The sequence below is a fragment of the Balaenoptera acutorostrata genome, chromosome 12 (assembly GCF_949987535.1).
Source record: "Balaenoptera acutorostrata chromosome 12, mBalAcu1.1, whole genome shotgun sequence".
NCBI classification, from domain to species: Eukaryota; Metazoa; Chordata; class Mammalia; order Artiodactyla; family Balaenopteridae; genus Balaenoptera; species Balaenoptera acutorostrata.
Genome location: NC_080075.1, coordinates 40,523,819 through 40,541,243, shown reverse-complemented (window position 1 = coordinate 40,541,243; position 17,425 = coordinate 40,523,819). Strand labels below are relative to the sequence as shown.

Genomic DNA, 17,425 nt, shown 5'->3' with positions numbered 1-17,425 from the left:
CTTCTTGCATCCTCCTCCTTCCTGTATTTAGCTGGGTTATATACATTGTAAACTCTTAGTCTTTTATGTCTAAAACCATTTCTTAAATGGTAGTTTAGCCAATATGAAACTCCAGGATGGCATCTGTTTTCCCTTAGCACTTGAAGATCATTAGCTTCATTGTATTTTGGGTGCTGTTGCTGCTAAGAAGTTGCTGTCAGCATAATTATGCCTTTGCTGGTAACCTATCTTTTCTTTTATGATTTTTCTCTTTATTCTTGCTGTTCCGTAGTTTGATTGCAAGGTATTTAGATATAGATTAGTTTTTTATTTATCCTGTTTATTTGTTAATATATATTTTCAACCTAAGGACTCCTATGTTTATTGGAACATTCTTAGCCTTTTCTCAGTATTGCCTCTGCCATTCCCACTATTCTAAACTTCTAGAATTTCTTTCTTTTTTAATAAATTTATTTATTTATTTTTGGCTGCTTTGGGTCTTTGTTGCTGTGCGCGGGCTTTCTCTAGTTGTGGCGAGTGGGGACTACTCTTTCATTGTGGTGCGCAGGCTTCTCATTGCGGTGGCTTCTCTTGTTGCGGAGCACGGGCTGTAGGCATGCGGGCTTCAGTAGTTGTGGCTCATGGGCTCTAGAGCGCAGGCTCAGTAGTTGTGGCGCACGGGATTAGATGCTCTGCGGCATGTGGGATCTTCCCAGACCAGGGCTTGAACCCATGTCCCCTGCATTGGCAGGCGGATTCTTAACCACTGCACCACCAGGGAAGCCCTAGAATTTCTATTAGGTGTGTGTACTTCTCAATCTATCTTCTATGTCTCTTACCTTCTTTAAAAATATTATCACTTTATTTCTCTGTACTACATTCAGGGTCAGCTCCTCAGTAATATTTTTCATTAGACAACTGTCACTCTTTGGACAGGTTTCTAGATAAATCACTGGATCAGGAGTTTATGGCTGGTGACCTTTTATAATATATGTATGTAGGTAGGAAGGTAAGTAGGTAGGTAGGTAGTTAAATAGGACGGGTCATCTGCTGATAATGAAAGATACCAGGGTAAAATGAAGGAGACAGAGAAAAGTGGTGAAGGTCACTGAGATAAGTAATATCATTCATTTCTTGGTTAAAAAGCTTTTATCTAAGATTTTTAAAAATAAAAATCTAAGTAAAAGAACTGATAATCATAGTCTTTATGTTTTCCCTAAGCATTAAAGAGAACTTAGTTGTATTAGCTGAAAACGTGAGTTTGTTTTGTTTTTAACTTTATGTTGGCAGAAGATAAAGAAGAGAGGTATGAGAATTAGAAGACCTGTATTTCATTTGGTCTTGGTTTTGCCAGAACTTTCGATGAGTTATGTAACTTTGCCAGAATGTACCTTGCCTATTTTTTGGTATTGTATTGTTTTTATGAAGATAGTTGAGATGATTGATTATAAAAAGGTTTTGAAAACCATAAGCATTGTTCATAAGATACAGAGATGCAAGAGTAGTGTAAACCACAGATTTAAATTATTTTGGAAGTATCATTTTTATGCTTATTTTCTCTAAATTAAAGTGGATAATGTGTTAGAAATATAGTATTGTTTTATTTTTTTTTTTTTTATTTTTATATTTATTTATTTATTTTTGGTTGTGTTGGGCCTTCGTTTCTGTGCGAGGGCTTTCTCTAGTTGCGGCAAGCAGGGGCCACTCCTCATCGCGGTGCGCGGGCCTCTCACTATCGCGGCCTCTCTTGTTGCGGAGCACAGGCTCCAGACGCGCAGGCTCAGTAGTTGTGGCTCACGGGCCCAGTTGCTCCGCGGCATGTGGGATCTTCCCAGACCAGGGCTCGAACCCATGTCCCCTGCATTGGCAGGCAGATTCTCAGCCACTGCGCCACCAGGGAAGCCCTATAGTATTGTTTTAAAGGAGATATATGTATGCTTTTCCTTTTAAAATAGTGTATTTTATTTTACTTGGTTTGTCCCAATGAATTTACTTGGTAAAGTATTTTTAGAAAAACGTGCGGATGAAATATTAGTCATTTAAATTAGATCATATCTGTATTCAACATCTATATATGAATAATTTATAGAGCTTTATTGTAAGTGCAACGGTTCTATGTAATCTAAAGCAGATGATTTTTCATTCTTTTAAAGGCGCTAGAACTAAATTTTATTATTTGATTTAAGATAACTTAAATTATACGTTATCTTTTTCTTATTTGGCAGGCAACCAGATAAACTGGTGGTAGTTTGGACGAGAAGAAGCCGAAGGAAGTCTTCCAAGGTTTGTCTGTTTTCTAAATTTCTTACCCAAATGTTGAATTTGACCTTTGGTCAAATTATTAAGCTTCTCTGGTCCCAGTGAAGAATATTTTAAAATATTACTTGATATTTTGGGTATTTCTTATTATCTAATGTACTAAAATGATTGATCAGGCACTGTATGTAATCTTGTTACTGCAGTTCCTAAAGCAGGAGCCAGTTACCTGAGTTATTTTGGATTTGGTAGCCTTGAATAACATAATAGTTATTTAACTTCTCTGTGCTAGGATATCATGAAATAATGATTAAATAAATATCACTTACAACATTATACCTAGGATTACTTTATTCAGATTCCAAGAGGATGAAGTTAGGACACACATAAGGAATGATGAGTTATCTGAGTCCATTGCTGGGTTACTGAAGAGGAGTTGGATTTTTGAAAGGTTTTAATTTTTTGTTCTTATGGCTTTGTGGGGAGTGGAAGAGAATTTTATTTATTTATTTATAAATTTTTAAAAAAATTTTTGGCTGTGTTGGGTCTTCGTTGCTGCACGTGGGCTTTCTCTAGGTGTGACAAACGGGGGCTACTGTTCATTGCGGTGCATGGGCTTCTCATTGCGGTGGCTTCTCTTGTTGCAGAGCACAGGTTCTAGGCGCATGGGCTTCAGTAGTTGCGGCACACGGGCTCAGTAGTTGTGGCTCGCAGGCTCTAGAGCACAGGCTCAGTAGTTGTGGCTCACAGACTTAGTTGCTCCACGGCACGTGGGATCTACCTGGACCAGGGCTGAAACCCCTGTCCCCTGTATTGGCAGGCGGATTCTTAACCACTGCGCCACCAGGGAAGCCCAGAACAGAATTTTAAAATGTTTAATAACAAATCTAGATATTTTAAAAATTCCAATCTATAGACAAGTAAGTGTGAGTATATTTTTATAAGCATACAATAACTACAAGCATGTTTATTGAATGTTGGTTTTTCCGTAAGTAGGCTTATATAAAGAAAAATTTATTCATTTTAACTGAAATTAAATTTTAATTAAATTTCAGAATTTAAAATTTTTTAAGGGCATCTTTTTAAATTTTATTTTTATTGAATTAAAATGTATATACGGTATAAGTCACAGATGTTAATTACACAATTTTATGAGTTTTGATCAATATATAGTTGTATAATTACCACTCCTATCAAGATATAGACTATTTTCATCACCTTTTTCCTTTGAGTCCTCTTCCAGTCAATTCCCAATCCTTAGAGGCAACTACTATTCTGATTTTTCAATCACCATAGGCTATTTTTACCTGTTCTTAAATTTCACATAAATAGAATCATACAAAAGTACTATTTTATGTCTGGTTTCTTTTGTGCAGCATGTTTTCGAGATTTATTCATGCTATTGTGAATATTGGTAGTTAACTTTTTTCATTGCTGAGCAGTATTCCATCATGTGCATGTACTGCAGTTTGATTTTTTATACATCTGTTGATGAACATTTGATTTGTTTCCAGTGAATATTCTGAGTATTCAACTATTGTGAATAAATCTGTTGTAAACATTACTGTTCAAGTGTTTTGGGGGACAAATGTTTTCTCTTGGGCGAATAACTTGGAATGTAATCAATGGGTAATAGGGTACGTACATTTTGAACTTTTAATATACCCCCACCAGCAATATAGGAAAGGTCCAGTTGCTTACCTCATGAATAGCATTTTCTTCAAAGCATACATTTGTAGTTTGGGGGCATTATATTTTGGACATGTAATATTTTCTTATCTATTTATGAGAAGGGGTTCTAAAAATAGACTTAGGGTCTTCTGTCAGTTTTGCTCAGTGGGTCTTAAGCTTTTGTGAAAAGGAACAATATTAGGCCATCCACTAAGTATGATAGAAGAATCTGAATATAACTATAAACATTAGAAATCGACCCTAAATGTTTTTAGCTATCAACAAAAATGATTTCCCTCTTTTAGAAACTAGATACTAATTGTTTTCTTAAAACATTATGGGGCTTCCCTGGTGGCGCAGTGGTTGAGAGTCTGCCTGCTAATGCAGGGGACACGGGTTCGAGCCCTGGTCTGGGAGGATCCCACATGCCGCGGAGCAGCTGGGCCCGTGAGCCACAACTACTGAGCCTGCGCGTCTGGAGCCTGTGCTCCGCAACGAGAGAGGCCGCGATAGTGAGAGGCCCGCGCACCGCGATGAAGAGCGGTCCCCGCACCGCGATGAAGAGTGGCCCCCGCTTGCCGCAACTGGAGAAAGCCCTCGCACGAACCGAAGACCCAACACAGCCAAAAATAAATAAATAAATAAATAAATAAATAAGAAAATCCTTTAAAAAAAAAAAAAAAAAAAAAACATTATGAAGCATAATGAAATGCTGTAGATTAAAGGTCAATTCAGAATACCCATATTTGAAATTACATATACTTTTAATTTAATTACATTTTTGAAAGTCAAATAACTTTTAGGTCCAGATTCTTTTTTTTTTTTATAACTTTATTTATTTATTTGTTTTAGCTGTGTTGGGTCTTCGTTTCTGTGCGAGGGCTTTCTCCAGTTGTGGCAAGCGGGGGCCACTCTTCATCGCGGTGCGTGGGCCTCTCACTGTTGCGGCCTCTCCCGTTGCGGAGCACAGGCTCCAGACGCGCAGGCTCAGTAGTTGTGGCTCACAGGCCCAGCCGCTCCGCGCCCTGTGGGATCTTCCCAGACCAGGGCTCAAACCCGTGTCCCCTGCATTGGCAGGCAGACTCCCAACCACTGCGCCACCAGGGAAGCCCCAGATTCTTTTTTATATTGTATCAAATATTGATTGAATCCAGAAGGTGAAATACAAACATAGGCTACAGGTTGATTTTTCTCAAAATATAATATTTTCTAGAAGGAACTATTTCTTATTGGACTAATTTTCCAGTTGTGATGCTCTTAATATTTCAAATCCCTTCTGGATATTTTAGAATCATTGTATTTTCTCTTGAAACATTATAGATGTACTTTTGAAAAGTTTATGAGAACTTACAATGTGTTGTTTATTATAGCATATACATAATATGTTCATGTATATGTGAAATGCTGTTCTGTAAATTGTTCACAGCAGCTAAATAAGGACATAAAAATCAGTTCCAGAAGCTATGAAAGAAATAATGATATTATTGTGAAAATTAAACAAATAACTTTATTTTTTAATCTTGAGAAGCTTGAGATCCATGGCATTTTGGAATTCTTAAAAAAAAGAAAATTGTTCCCAGCTATTATTTTTTAAAATTAGCTATCAGTTATATTGAATCCACAGACTAGAACCATTGTTTTCTTCTGAAAAACTCTTCTGTTTTCTGACATTTTTCCTTTGAAATATTATTTGCTTGCTAAGTCCCATTGAAATCACTTAGGGAGAAAACAGATTTCTGCAACCATTGGCCAGAAAACAGTATAGTTTTTACTTTTAACTGTGTTTCTGGAAAGAGTTTGAACTACGCAGTAATTAATTTTCTTTGGTCATCTGTATAACTTATTGTTTATCTTGCCTGATTCTGAGTATATCTACCTTTTAAAAAATTATTTTATTGAAGTATAGTTGATTATCTACTTTTTTTATATTGGTGGATTGAAATTTATAACTGACACCCGGATAACAGATTAGACAGTAAAATAATAAGGCACATTGCCTTATTTAATTTAAAGTTTAGTTTTCCATTTATTGCTCACTTTCTTTGGGTACATGTCTATTTTTCTAGTTAAATATATAAAGAACTCATTGCTGAATCATTTTTTATCGAGAAAATAATTACCATGAGTAATTATCCCAATATGCAGCTTCCCCACCTCTTATCCTCAAGTCATGGCATTTATGACAGATTTTTTTCAGGCTGCAGTTGATTTGTATATGCTTAAATAAATTATTTTTCAGTACAGTGTTTGACAATAGGAAGCAGGGAAATTGTGATAGACAAGAAGAATTATGGCAGAGTAGTCTGTTGCCTTAAATCTAGTTTTCTAAATTTAAACTCACAGAGAGATGGGAGAGTTCCAAAGGGAAACAAGAGCTTGAAAGTCCTCACCAGCTTTTGGATGGCGTTACCACCTCTACTTCCCTGCTCTATGGTTGTGCTGTAGCCTTTATCAATGTGCTATGGTATCATGAAGGGGTGGGTATAGTCGTAGAGCTTTGACTTATGACCATGATTTGGACAACTCTAAGGTAAATTTATATGTGACATCTTAAACATATGGGTAGATGCAGTTTTATAAATTGAAAATCATCAATTTAAAAACTAAATGACAGTTATAAATTTTCAGTGAAATATTTTGATTTTATAGGAATCAGAAGTAACAAGTGAATATTTACTCTGCGTTTAGTTCCATATTAGGTACAAGTCTTTTAGGTAAGATATGATATGAAATAATTTGAAAATAAGGCATTTTATAGAGTCATTACTCAAAATTGAGATATGTTACCTTTTCCTTAGGTCTGCCTTTGCTAAAGGATCTGTGATATGATTAAAAAGTGAAAAAAAATATATGAGTAGAACTGGATAATGTGGTTTCATCCTTTCTGCCATTAACTGTACTAGGATGCTGGCAAATGATTAAATAACCTGCCTTTCCTGACTCTACTAAGGAGCTAGCTAAATAGCTGTATGTGTTTTGTACCAAATTATTTTCTAGGGAAATCCTTTCTGTTACTCTGAATAAAAACTGATCAGGGTTCTTGTAGTGCTGATGAGTGCCAATATGAGGTGCTTTTTAAAAAGTAAAGTTCTTAAGAACCTAAATTCCTGTCTCAGTTGAGTTGTACAGTTAGATGTTTAATACCGCAGCTATTTTTAGTTACCTGTATTAGACTTTTCATTCTTTTTCTAGCTTCAGGTTCTTTAATTCTGTTTGAGGTAGAAGTTGTAGTAAGCTCTTCTGACTAGGAACAGTTTTTTTTTTTTTCCTTCATGTTTGCTGCTATATACATCATAGTTTCCTCTCCAGCAAAATTTACTCGTTCTGTTTTCTGCCTAGTATATAATAATTAGCTAACATTATAAAGCTGGCATTGCCAGATACTCAGCTGGACTAATTGATATTGTTACACTGTCCTAACTTAGCTAGGTGTACAGTCCCTAAAAAGACTATCAGAAAGCCAGAGCTCTGTCTTAGTTTGACCTTTTCTCTTGCTGGGAAGAGATGCTGGATAGATGGTCAGAAAATGGCAGCATACTAGCAGCTTGGGAACTAGCACCTTTCCGTCTCTTTTTATTAAAAAAAGAAAGAAAAAAAAAGATTTTAATTCATTAAGCAGATTGTATTTTTGTTTGTTTATTGGTCTAATTACCATTCCCTGATCCAAGACTGAGAATTTAAATAGGTCTGTTAGAGGATCAGCATTAGGATACCTGAGGAAATTATGTGGTATCACCACCTTCTAACCCTGCCCAGTTATTAGTTGGTCTCCACATTCCCTGCTTTTCCCACTCTTGACCTCTGTGTCATATACATAAATGTTAAGACCTTAGGGATAGAAGGCTATTTTCTTGACTACTCTGTGAATCAGAAATAGAGTTGGCTATGATGTCGGTTGGGTGAAGAACTCTGAACTTGAAAATCATGGAGTTGGTTCTCCTACTGATTATTAGTATGGCTTCAGGCAAGCCATTTACTCTTTAATTGCTTCAATTTCCTTATCTGGACCTGGTTTAGATCTCCTAAAGATATTTTCAGGCCTAAAATTCTTTGATGGTCTTTTTTTTTCATTCAGAATTTTACAAAAACTCTATCTTTTCTGCCGTGGCTAATAAGTAAAGTTCAGTTATTATGGTCTTTTTTTTTTTTTAATGTATCGGGAGACTATGAAAATATAATTATGGGAAGTTTGAAGAGACCAGAGAAATTGCTTGATCTACCATGACAGTACATGAGAATTAGAGTTGTCGTAAATCTTCAGAATTAAATATGTAGACTATGTAGAGTTTTGATTAAAGATTTTCTAAGATGGGCAGCAATTTACTTTTCAAAATGGATATTGTTTACTTTGTGGAGTTTTTGTTCTAGGACTGTCAACAGGCATAGAAATAGGCAGGGGAATAGAGGAATCCCTGGAGATGTTTTTTAATCAGCAAAACCCAGTTCTTTACCTTTGGCTGTAGTGTGCTAAGTCTCTTGTGAGTCTCTACTTCCCTTTCCTCACCTGAAGTTTTGTGATCTGGGGGCAATGAAGAGAGAATAGAGGGGGAGTTATTGACAATTTAGCTGGAGTGGGAGTAGTTTAGTGCTGCTAAACCTATACCTTGTGCTGGTATTCTATCTTTTATTGAAGTATAGTTAACTTATAATATTCTGCTGGTATTTTAACTAACAAGATATGATAAGATTCACATGGACATAAGTTTCCATGATCTTGATCCCTTCTCAGTTCCACTTCCTGGGTTCAAATCCAACTTTTGCCACCTACTTGCTGTGTGATCTTGGGCCAGTCTGTGCCTCAGTTTCTTCATGTGTTAAATCTGCTCCCTGACATGCACCTGCACTTGTATACTTTAGCTACTTTCCTATTATTATGGAAGAATGGTCTGTGCTCCGAGCAAAGGCCAATCTGTCTCCTTTTGTACTGTTAAGGACATTACTCTAGCAGTTATTTCTCTTCTGCATCATTAAATTTTCCCTCTTAACTGGATATTTCTCATCAGCCTAAAAATATTTTTCTCTTATTTAAAAAATTCTCTTCTGACACTATTTCTCCCACTAGCACCAACCTATTTCTCTCTTTCTCTTTCAGCAAAACACCTCAGAGGAGTTGAATGTACTTGCTAGCTCAGTTTCTTTCTTCTTATTCTTTCTTGAGTCCATGCTAATCCAGTCAGGTGTTTACCCTTGTCACTCCACTGAAACTGCTCTTGTGAAGTCAGTAATGGCTTCTGCTTTGTTAAATCCAGGGGTCATTTTCCAGATCTCATCCTCTTTGATCTGTTACCAAGATTTGGGACAGATGATTGTTCCTTTCTCCTTAAAACATTTTCTCCTCTAGACTTTCAGAATACCACACGCCTCTGGTTTTCCTTCTGCTTTACTGACCCCTCTTTGCTGGTTCCTCCTCATTTCCTGGACCTGTTATTGTTGTGCTCCAAGGTTCAGTTCTTGAGCCTTTATCTCTCTCTCTCTCTCTTTCCCCCTCCCTCTCTCCCTCTCTCTCTTTCTCTCTCTCCTCACTCCTTTGGGATCACATCCAAGTTTTAAGTATCACCTGCATGCTGATGATTCCCAAATTTATAACTCCCGGCACGTACATCCAGCTGCCTATTTAAACACCTACACTTGAATATCTAAAAGGCAACTTAGATTTAATGTGTATAAAACTGAGTTCCTAATCTTATTTTCCAAACTTGATCCTTCAGCAGTTGTGCCTCATATCTGTTAATAGCAATTCCTTTTATGTACTTGCTCAAGGGCGAAAGCCTTAGAATCATCCTTGGGTACTTTCTTTCATACAATCAGACAGAAAACCTTATTGATTCTGTCTTGAAACTATGAAAAAATGTATGGAATCTGACTACTTTGTACCACTTTTCTACCACCCCAAGCCAAGTCACCATTAGCTCTCCACAGGATAATTGCAGTAGCTTACTGGTCTCCCTGTTTCCTCTCTTACATCTGAAACCTATTCTGAATACATTTGCTAGAGTCAAAAAAATAACTTCATCATTCCTCTGCTTAAAATCCTCCAGTGACTTCCCATCTCACTCAAATTACAAACCAAAATCTTTGGAATGGGCTGCCAGAGCCTCATATGATTGGGCCCTCCGTGTTTTCTCTAGTCTTATCTCCTGCTGCTCTTCTCTTTGACCACTCTGCTCCAGCCACATTGGCATTGTTGTTATCTAACTGCCTCAGCACCTTTCCAGTTGCTGGTCCATCTCCCTAGGAAGCTCTTCCCATGTTTTAAAATATCTGATTCACCTCCTTACAGTCTTCTCTCATCACCTGCTCATTGACACTTTTCTCTGATTAACCTGTTGAAAATTGTTACTTTCACTTGCCCCTTCCATCCTTCTTCCCTACTTTCATTTTTCTCCACAGCGTTTCTCTCTACCTAACATGCTGTCTGTTTTACTTAATTATTTTATTTGTCTGTCTCTTCCTACTATTCTGAAAACTCCACTAAGGCAGATTTTTTCTTTTTTTTTTTTACTACAGTTCCTAGACAACGCTTGGTAGATAGTATCAATTGAGTGAGTGAATGAATGAATGAATGAATAGTAGCTACCTCATAGGGTTCTTATGCAGATTGAATGAGTTAAACATAAGTAAATTCCAAATATGGACTGACATATAGAAAGTACTTCTTAAGTGTCAGCTTTTATTACCACCTTCGTAGCATGTCCACGGACAGTCCTGAAGCCCAGAGAGATGAAGATTTAGTTGAGCTGTCTTGGCATACCATTATCCATTAGCTTTGGCTGGAAACGCCACCACAATGGAAGACCTAGAGTGGTGACCCCCACATTTTAGGGGGTTCCTTAGGGAACCTTGATAATATTTATAAGGAAAAAAGTCTTTAAAATTATAGGCACTAGAAACATTAACTGTACAACTGCTTTCTTCTTTACTTGACCCAAATAAACATTATGGTTTAGTGGGAAATGATCTTAAATGCAGACTATACAATTAATTTTTCCTTTTAAAGAATGAATTTGCCCTTAAGTTCCTAAATCACAAAGTAATTTTAAAAATGTTTCTCCTAATAAGGTTTTTATTCAATCCTAAATAGCTTTTGAAAATATGAGGTACCTCATTTTTGCATCTTCTTGTGTGTGTGTGTGTGTGTGTGTATGTATGTGTGCATGGGAGAGGGTAAAGGTTTGTTTACAGATAGTAATCTGTAGCTACCATGTGATATAACCGTCATAGCCCAAGTTTAATGCTTGAAAAGTTTTATTTGACTAATCATTTTTGTTTTAGGGAGACAGATCTAATGGATAGTTAAATAGGGTCAATATATTTTTGTAAATTATTAACATTGCATTTCCTGTACTTCAAATTGAAGCCATTATTTTTATTCTGGTAGGCTCATAGCTGGCAGCCTGGAATAAAAAATCCATACCGTGGTGTTGTAGTATGGCCTGTTCCTGAAAACATTGAAATCACTGTGACACTTTTTAAGGTAAGTTCCAGTTTTATAAGTTATAGGATTTATTATATAATCATACTTCTAAATGACGGAATATTTCAGTATTCATTGTTCTATACATTTGGGTCCTTAATGTGCAGTAAGGACCTTAATGTGCATTATTTTTAGAGATATAGCAATTTATAACAATGTAAGGATATCAGGGTGTTTCATGGTCTATAAAGTCCAAATAATTTGGGAGTCTTTTTGAACTTATTCCAGTTAAGATCAATTGGAATACTTCTTTTACTACTTCCTACATTCCACCCACAGGGAACTTTAAAGTTTTTTTTCTGTGGAAAGCTGAGGTTTGTGGAATTCTTAGTCCTGACCCTCATTTTGTTAGCCTTGTTTGACTAATAACAAGATAGGTTTTTAAATTAGTATATGATAAATATTTTATTGATGTTATATAAGAAGATAAGTTTAAAATTGATTTTTGATAAATATTTTATAAATGTTAATATTTTATAAATACTATAGCTTAAAATAAAAATTCTGATAATAAATTCCAAGTGCAGGTCCAAAAACATAGCTGTGCATATAGCTAACTCCTTTTATATATGTTTTTTCTTGAAAGTTTGCCTTATTTCTTTTTTTTTTTTTAAATATTTATTTATTTATTTATGGCTGTGTTGGGTCTTCGTTTCTGTGCGAGGGCTTTCTCTAGTTGTGGCAAGCGGGGGCCACTCTTCATCGCGGTGCGCGGGCCTCTCACTATCGTGGCCTCTCTTGTTGCGGAGCACAGGCTCCAGATGCGCAGGCTCAGTAATTGTGGCTCACGGGCCTAGTTGCTCTGTGGCATGTGGGATCCTTCCAGACCAGGGCTCGAACCCGTGTCCCCTGCATTGGCAGGCGGATTCTCAACCACTGCGCCACCAGGGAAGCCCTGCCTTATTTCTTAACATTATAAAATAGTCCTCACACATATGACAGTTATGCACTAGAATATTTATTTTCCTAACCAATTCCTTACCTGCTCAAAAAAAAAAGGTGGAGACGAGTATGTCTCAGTTTCAGCCTTCTTGAAAGTGGTGCAGTTAGGAAACAAATGCTTTATTTCTTCTTGAATCCTTCCAATTGTGTTGACGTTACTTTTACAGTTACTTTTACAGAAGGACAGAATGAAGGAAGACATCTCATTAAGCACAAACATAAAGTTTGTGAAAATCCACTAAAATACTTTAGGATATGAAATCTAAGTTGAGCAAAGTTATATGGCTTAGAGTGTGAAATCACTGTGTAAAAAAATACTTTTGATTTTGTAATCCAGTATATTAATTCATATGTTCTGGAGCTACTGCAGGGATCAATAGAACAAAACAGTATGATGAATGTTGATGTACTAACCCATGAATGGGACACTACTTTTAAATGCTCTGTTTCATAGATACTCTATTTTATCAGAGATTCTTAACACTTTATGTATATTTTATAGTTTTGATATTATTGTTATTGGATCCTTTATAGTTTTGATATTATTGTTATTGGTATTATAACTTACTTGATTATGCTTATCATATATACACTATACTTGATTTGTTTGCCCAGGGAGAAATAAGGGATGCGACTGTAGCTGCTCTTCCTTTTTTTTTCAGGAAAGATCAGAACCATCCTATTACCGTTTAGTCAGCTGTCCTAAAAGCCTATTATTAAACCCCCCTTAACCATACCTCTCCTACTGAAATGATATAGTAAGATTGGTAGTTAACAACAAGACCTTTAGAGTACTATTTCATTTAATTCTTACAGCAACCCTAAGGTTCTGTAATTATTCCCATTGTACTGATAAGGAAACTGAGACTAAAGAAGAAGGTAACTTGCCCGGTCACACTGCAATTTAGCCCTGGGGTGGTTGTTGTCTGTTTGTTTTTGATTTTGTTTTACATTGTATGGCCTGTTCTGTAATACAAACCGCTCTGAATATAGATTACAACAGCAAAATCTCTGACATGCTTGAGGAAGACTTTTAAGTAATCTCTTGTGTGTTTTTGATTCAGTCTGTTTATATTGGTAAAGCAAGTGAATGGACATAGTTACACAACTTTAAAAAAAAAATGATGATAGAGAACAAGGGGTTAGAAGAGAGCCAATAAATGGCTGACAGCCGTGTGTTTGGGCAAAGGATATGCACTAACTGAGTGATTCTGAGTTGAAAGTGGCTGTTGAAATGTGTTACTTGGAGGATTAGGAGGTGAGTGTAGTTTTCAAGTGCTGATGAGAAGGTTCAGCATATCCTATCACTGAACTCTTATGTCTGTAAGTGTTAGTCTGTAGGGGAAAAACCCAAATACCCTTTCCTCCCCATTTTGCTGTATTACACACATTTCTCTTCAATCGTGCTATGGAGGCAAACTTGTGACCATTTAAAATACTTAAATAAATACTTAGATAAATATCTTTATCTTCCTGACTCTACGTCTTCCCAGAGTTCCATAGAAAAGCAGAAAAGTAAAACAAAACAAAATAATTTTTCATTCTTTCATGGTAATTTTTTTGGATCTTGCATTTAAAATATTCAAGTGGAAAACTTTTTCGTATTTCCCCCTTCCTTTTACTTATATTAAAGTCTCACAATTTACTTAATCCTGAAACTTGTGAATAGGAAAGGACTGCTCTGAATCCTTTTTGTCCTAGGTATGGTATTCACAGAGTTGTGCTCATAGACAACGTGCTTTTTTAAAAAGTTATCAATATATTTCATTTTTCTGTGACTTAACCAGAAATTAATTTCTTTAGCCTGCATGCTTGATTTTGAAATAGATTGAAAATAGCTATTTCTAGTTAATGAAAAAAAAAAAGCCTTTTAGGGTTTTGAGAAGGAAAACAGCTCTTTAAGCCATTTTCAATTTTTCTCTTTAGTGTAGTGGTAGTAAAAGAGACACTAGAGGGTAGAGAGTAGGATATAAAGAAGACAATTGATTCAGGCTAGAAGCAATTTTTACTACCAATGTTTTTGTTTAGTCAATAATATAATTATTTAATTGTGTAGATAGTCCAAAATGAACATTATTGTTGCTCCTTTACATCTTTTTAGTGACTTTGCCCTATCAGATATGTCCCTTGGTCCCATTAAAATTTTTCTTTTAAGGGTAATATATCATCTCTGTTTCTAAAAAATGTTTCATCAGCTTTGAGAATTAATGTATATCATATATAAGTTACTGTTCAGTATTTGTTAATTTGTAAGATATATGTTCATTAATTCATTCATCAAGTATTCTTGAGAAACCACTGTGTGCCAGGTACTTTTCTAGGTCCTGGGGACACAGAGATAAAACTGAAGCAACAACAGGGCTAAAAGCCAGACAGACCTGGAACTGCAACATAATTTTAACACTTATTTGTGGGAAGTTACATCTTTTAGGTCTCAGTTTTCTGTTCTGCTAAATAGGAATAAAAATAGTAGCTGTATCATAAGTTGCTGTGATGATTAAAACCCTTAGCACAATAACTGAGGCAGAGTGTGTGCATTGCAAATATTTTGTGTTACTACTACTACTACTACTACTACTACTATTATTAACTGTATCAGCTGTACTAGAACTATGCTGCATACTTCAACAATGGTGCAGGTGGGGGCAGGCAGGAAGGGTGGTAAGATGTCTTTTTCCTAAGCATTGTGTCACACTTTATTACTTGGTCTCTAAAGTAGCACTGTTTGTGCCCTAAATTCCTCATGGAAAAGCTCCTTCAGGCTTTATTTACAGTAGTTGCTCTCTAGAAACCTGGGCAGGGCCAGGCTGGGGAAACAGATATCAAGTAGAGTTCTCTACCTCTTTTTCCTTTCTACTCTTTCCTACTTCTCCCTGCTCATCACCACCAAGGAAACTCCTTTTTGGCAGGTCTTTATACTATCTGTGTGAATTTACCCATAGAAATAGCTGCCTTAGGACAGCTCAGAATCAGCTAGCCACCATGCTATTAAAGTAAAAAATAAGTAAATAGAAGTAAAGAAGTAACTAAGGAGTTTGGAATTTATCCCATAGGTTGTAGGGGTCATTAAAAAAATCTGAGTTGGTATGAACATGGTCAGAACTGTGGTTTGGGAGAATTAATCTGTGTACAAGATTGATTGGAGGGCAGAGAGTCTGGGAGAGTGCTGCAGTCACTTTTATCTTGAAAGGGACTAGGCACAAAGTGATGAGGACCCAAACTCAGCTGTGGCAGTAGAAACTGAAGATTAATAATAGACTAAAGTGGAATCAGTCATGAATAAGATGCTTCCCTATGAGAAGCATGTGGTCCCTGAGACCCAGTAGGGGAATAGCATCTATGTGCACTCACTCTCTCTCTCAGTACCTCCATCCCTCCCCAACCTCTAACACATGAATTTGAACTTGAATAAGTTAAATGCACTTATGATGCAACCCCACTACTTTCCCTTTTATATCTTATAGTCTATTGCCTTTTACCTTTACTTACTCTAATATCTGTGGAAATTCTATACAATCCCACCTAGTCCAAATGCTTCCTCACTCATAAAGCTTTTATTGTTCATTCCTCTAAGAAATGTATTGTCTTCTAATCCCTAGTAAAACCATGTATTTCATTCATTATATATGTATTTAGATTAGTTGTTTGACCATGTATTTCATTCATCATATATGTATTTACATTAGTTGTTTGTCTTCGAAGGCAAGGACAACTATATTTGAATCCATATAACACCTCTATAATTCCTTGTATAATAAGTAGCTAATAAATATTTGTCAAATACTTGCAAAAGTATGCTTCATATAGAAAAAAGCTGCATTTGGTTGTGGGATCTGTTACCCTTTCTTAGGTTTCTGGTGGTGGAGGGCGGATGGGGGTATCAACATCCAATTTGCCATTTTGTGTAGATTATGAAGTCCTTTGAGGTACTTTGAAATTCCAGATGTTTATATAACCTCTGCACCAAGAAAACCTTGCCTCAAGTGATACTTTGAGTTTAAAATACTTAGAGGTATAGAAATGAGGGCAGAGCTTTATATGGGCATTTAATATCTTAATAAAGTGCTTCTTAATAGTTCACTCACTAAATTATCTGAACCTGGGTTTCTTTTTTTTTTAAATTTTTATTGGAGTATAGTTGGTATACAATGTTGTGTTAGTTTCTGCTGTACAGCAAAGTGAATCAGTTATACATATACATATATCCACTCTTTTTTAGATTCTGTTCCCCTGTAGGTCATTACAGAGTATTGAGTTGAGTTCCCTGTGCTATACAGTAGGTTCTTATTAATTATCTATTTTATATATAGTGTGTATATGTCAATTCCAATCTCCCATTTTATCCCTCCCACCCCCCCTTCCCCCTTGATAACCATAAGTTTGTTTTCTACATCTCTGACTCTATTTCTGTTTTGTAAATAAGTTCATTTGTACCATTTTTTTTAGATTCCACATATAAGCGATATCATATTATATTTGTCCCTCGGTTTCTTTTTGTATTGTTTTAGATGGAATGATGGAAGATAATGATATGCATTAACATAAGTAAAATAGAGAATTTCTTAGTAAAAAATAATGATTTAAATTTAGGTAAGTTATGGAAGTTTCTTAAGAGTAGGCCATTCTGCCTCTCCTTTTTTAAAAAGATGGAAAAAGCTAAGAGCAAGGCTGTTTGTATTTTCTTAACTGGATTGACTGAATTAAGAAATGTATTTCAACTTTATATTTTGCTTTTGTTACAGGATCCTCATGCAGAGGAATTTGAAGATAAAGAGTGGACATTTGTCATAGAAAATGTAAGCTAATCGTAAATTCTGTCACCTTTCATATTTTTGACTGTATAAATTACTAAGGTACATTAGCATTTTGGTGGTAGGAGAAATGTTGCCTTATAAAAATTAAATAGTGATTTGTAACTTTCAGAATTTTTTAAACGAAATGATAGCCGGTAGCAGAATTATTTGTAAATATTTTTGTTAAAAATATAGACGTAAAAATACTCTTCAATGCTGAATTATGTTTATGCTCTATGTATTCTGTTGGGGGCTTGAGGGAAGGATCATGTCTTATTCATCTTTTTATCTATTTAGCATCTGACATGGT

General features: G+C 35.8%; 1 protein-coding gene across 11 annotated transcripts in view; it reads left to right on the top strand.

The window, feature by feature from the left end:
- Positions 1 to 17,425, top strand: part of EHBP1 (EH domain binding protein 1) — a 343,070-nt gene that overhangs the window by 58,168 nt on the left and 267,477 nt on the right. For all 11 annotated transcript variants that reach the window (XM_028168400.2, XM_028168401.2, XM_057558222.1 and 8 more), the window contains exons 3-5: positions 2,205 to 2,262; positions 11,285 to 11,380; positions 17,065 to 17,118. In XM_028168400.2, the coding sequence (XP_028024201.1) occupies positions 2,205 to 2,262; positions 11,285 to 11,380; positions 17,065 to 17,118 (208 nt within the window). The remainder of the gene's footprint in view (positions 1 to 2,204; positions 2,263 to 11,284; positions 11,381 to 17,064; positions 17,119 to 17,425) is intronic.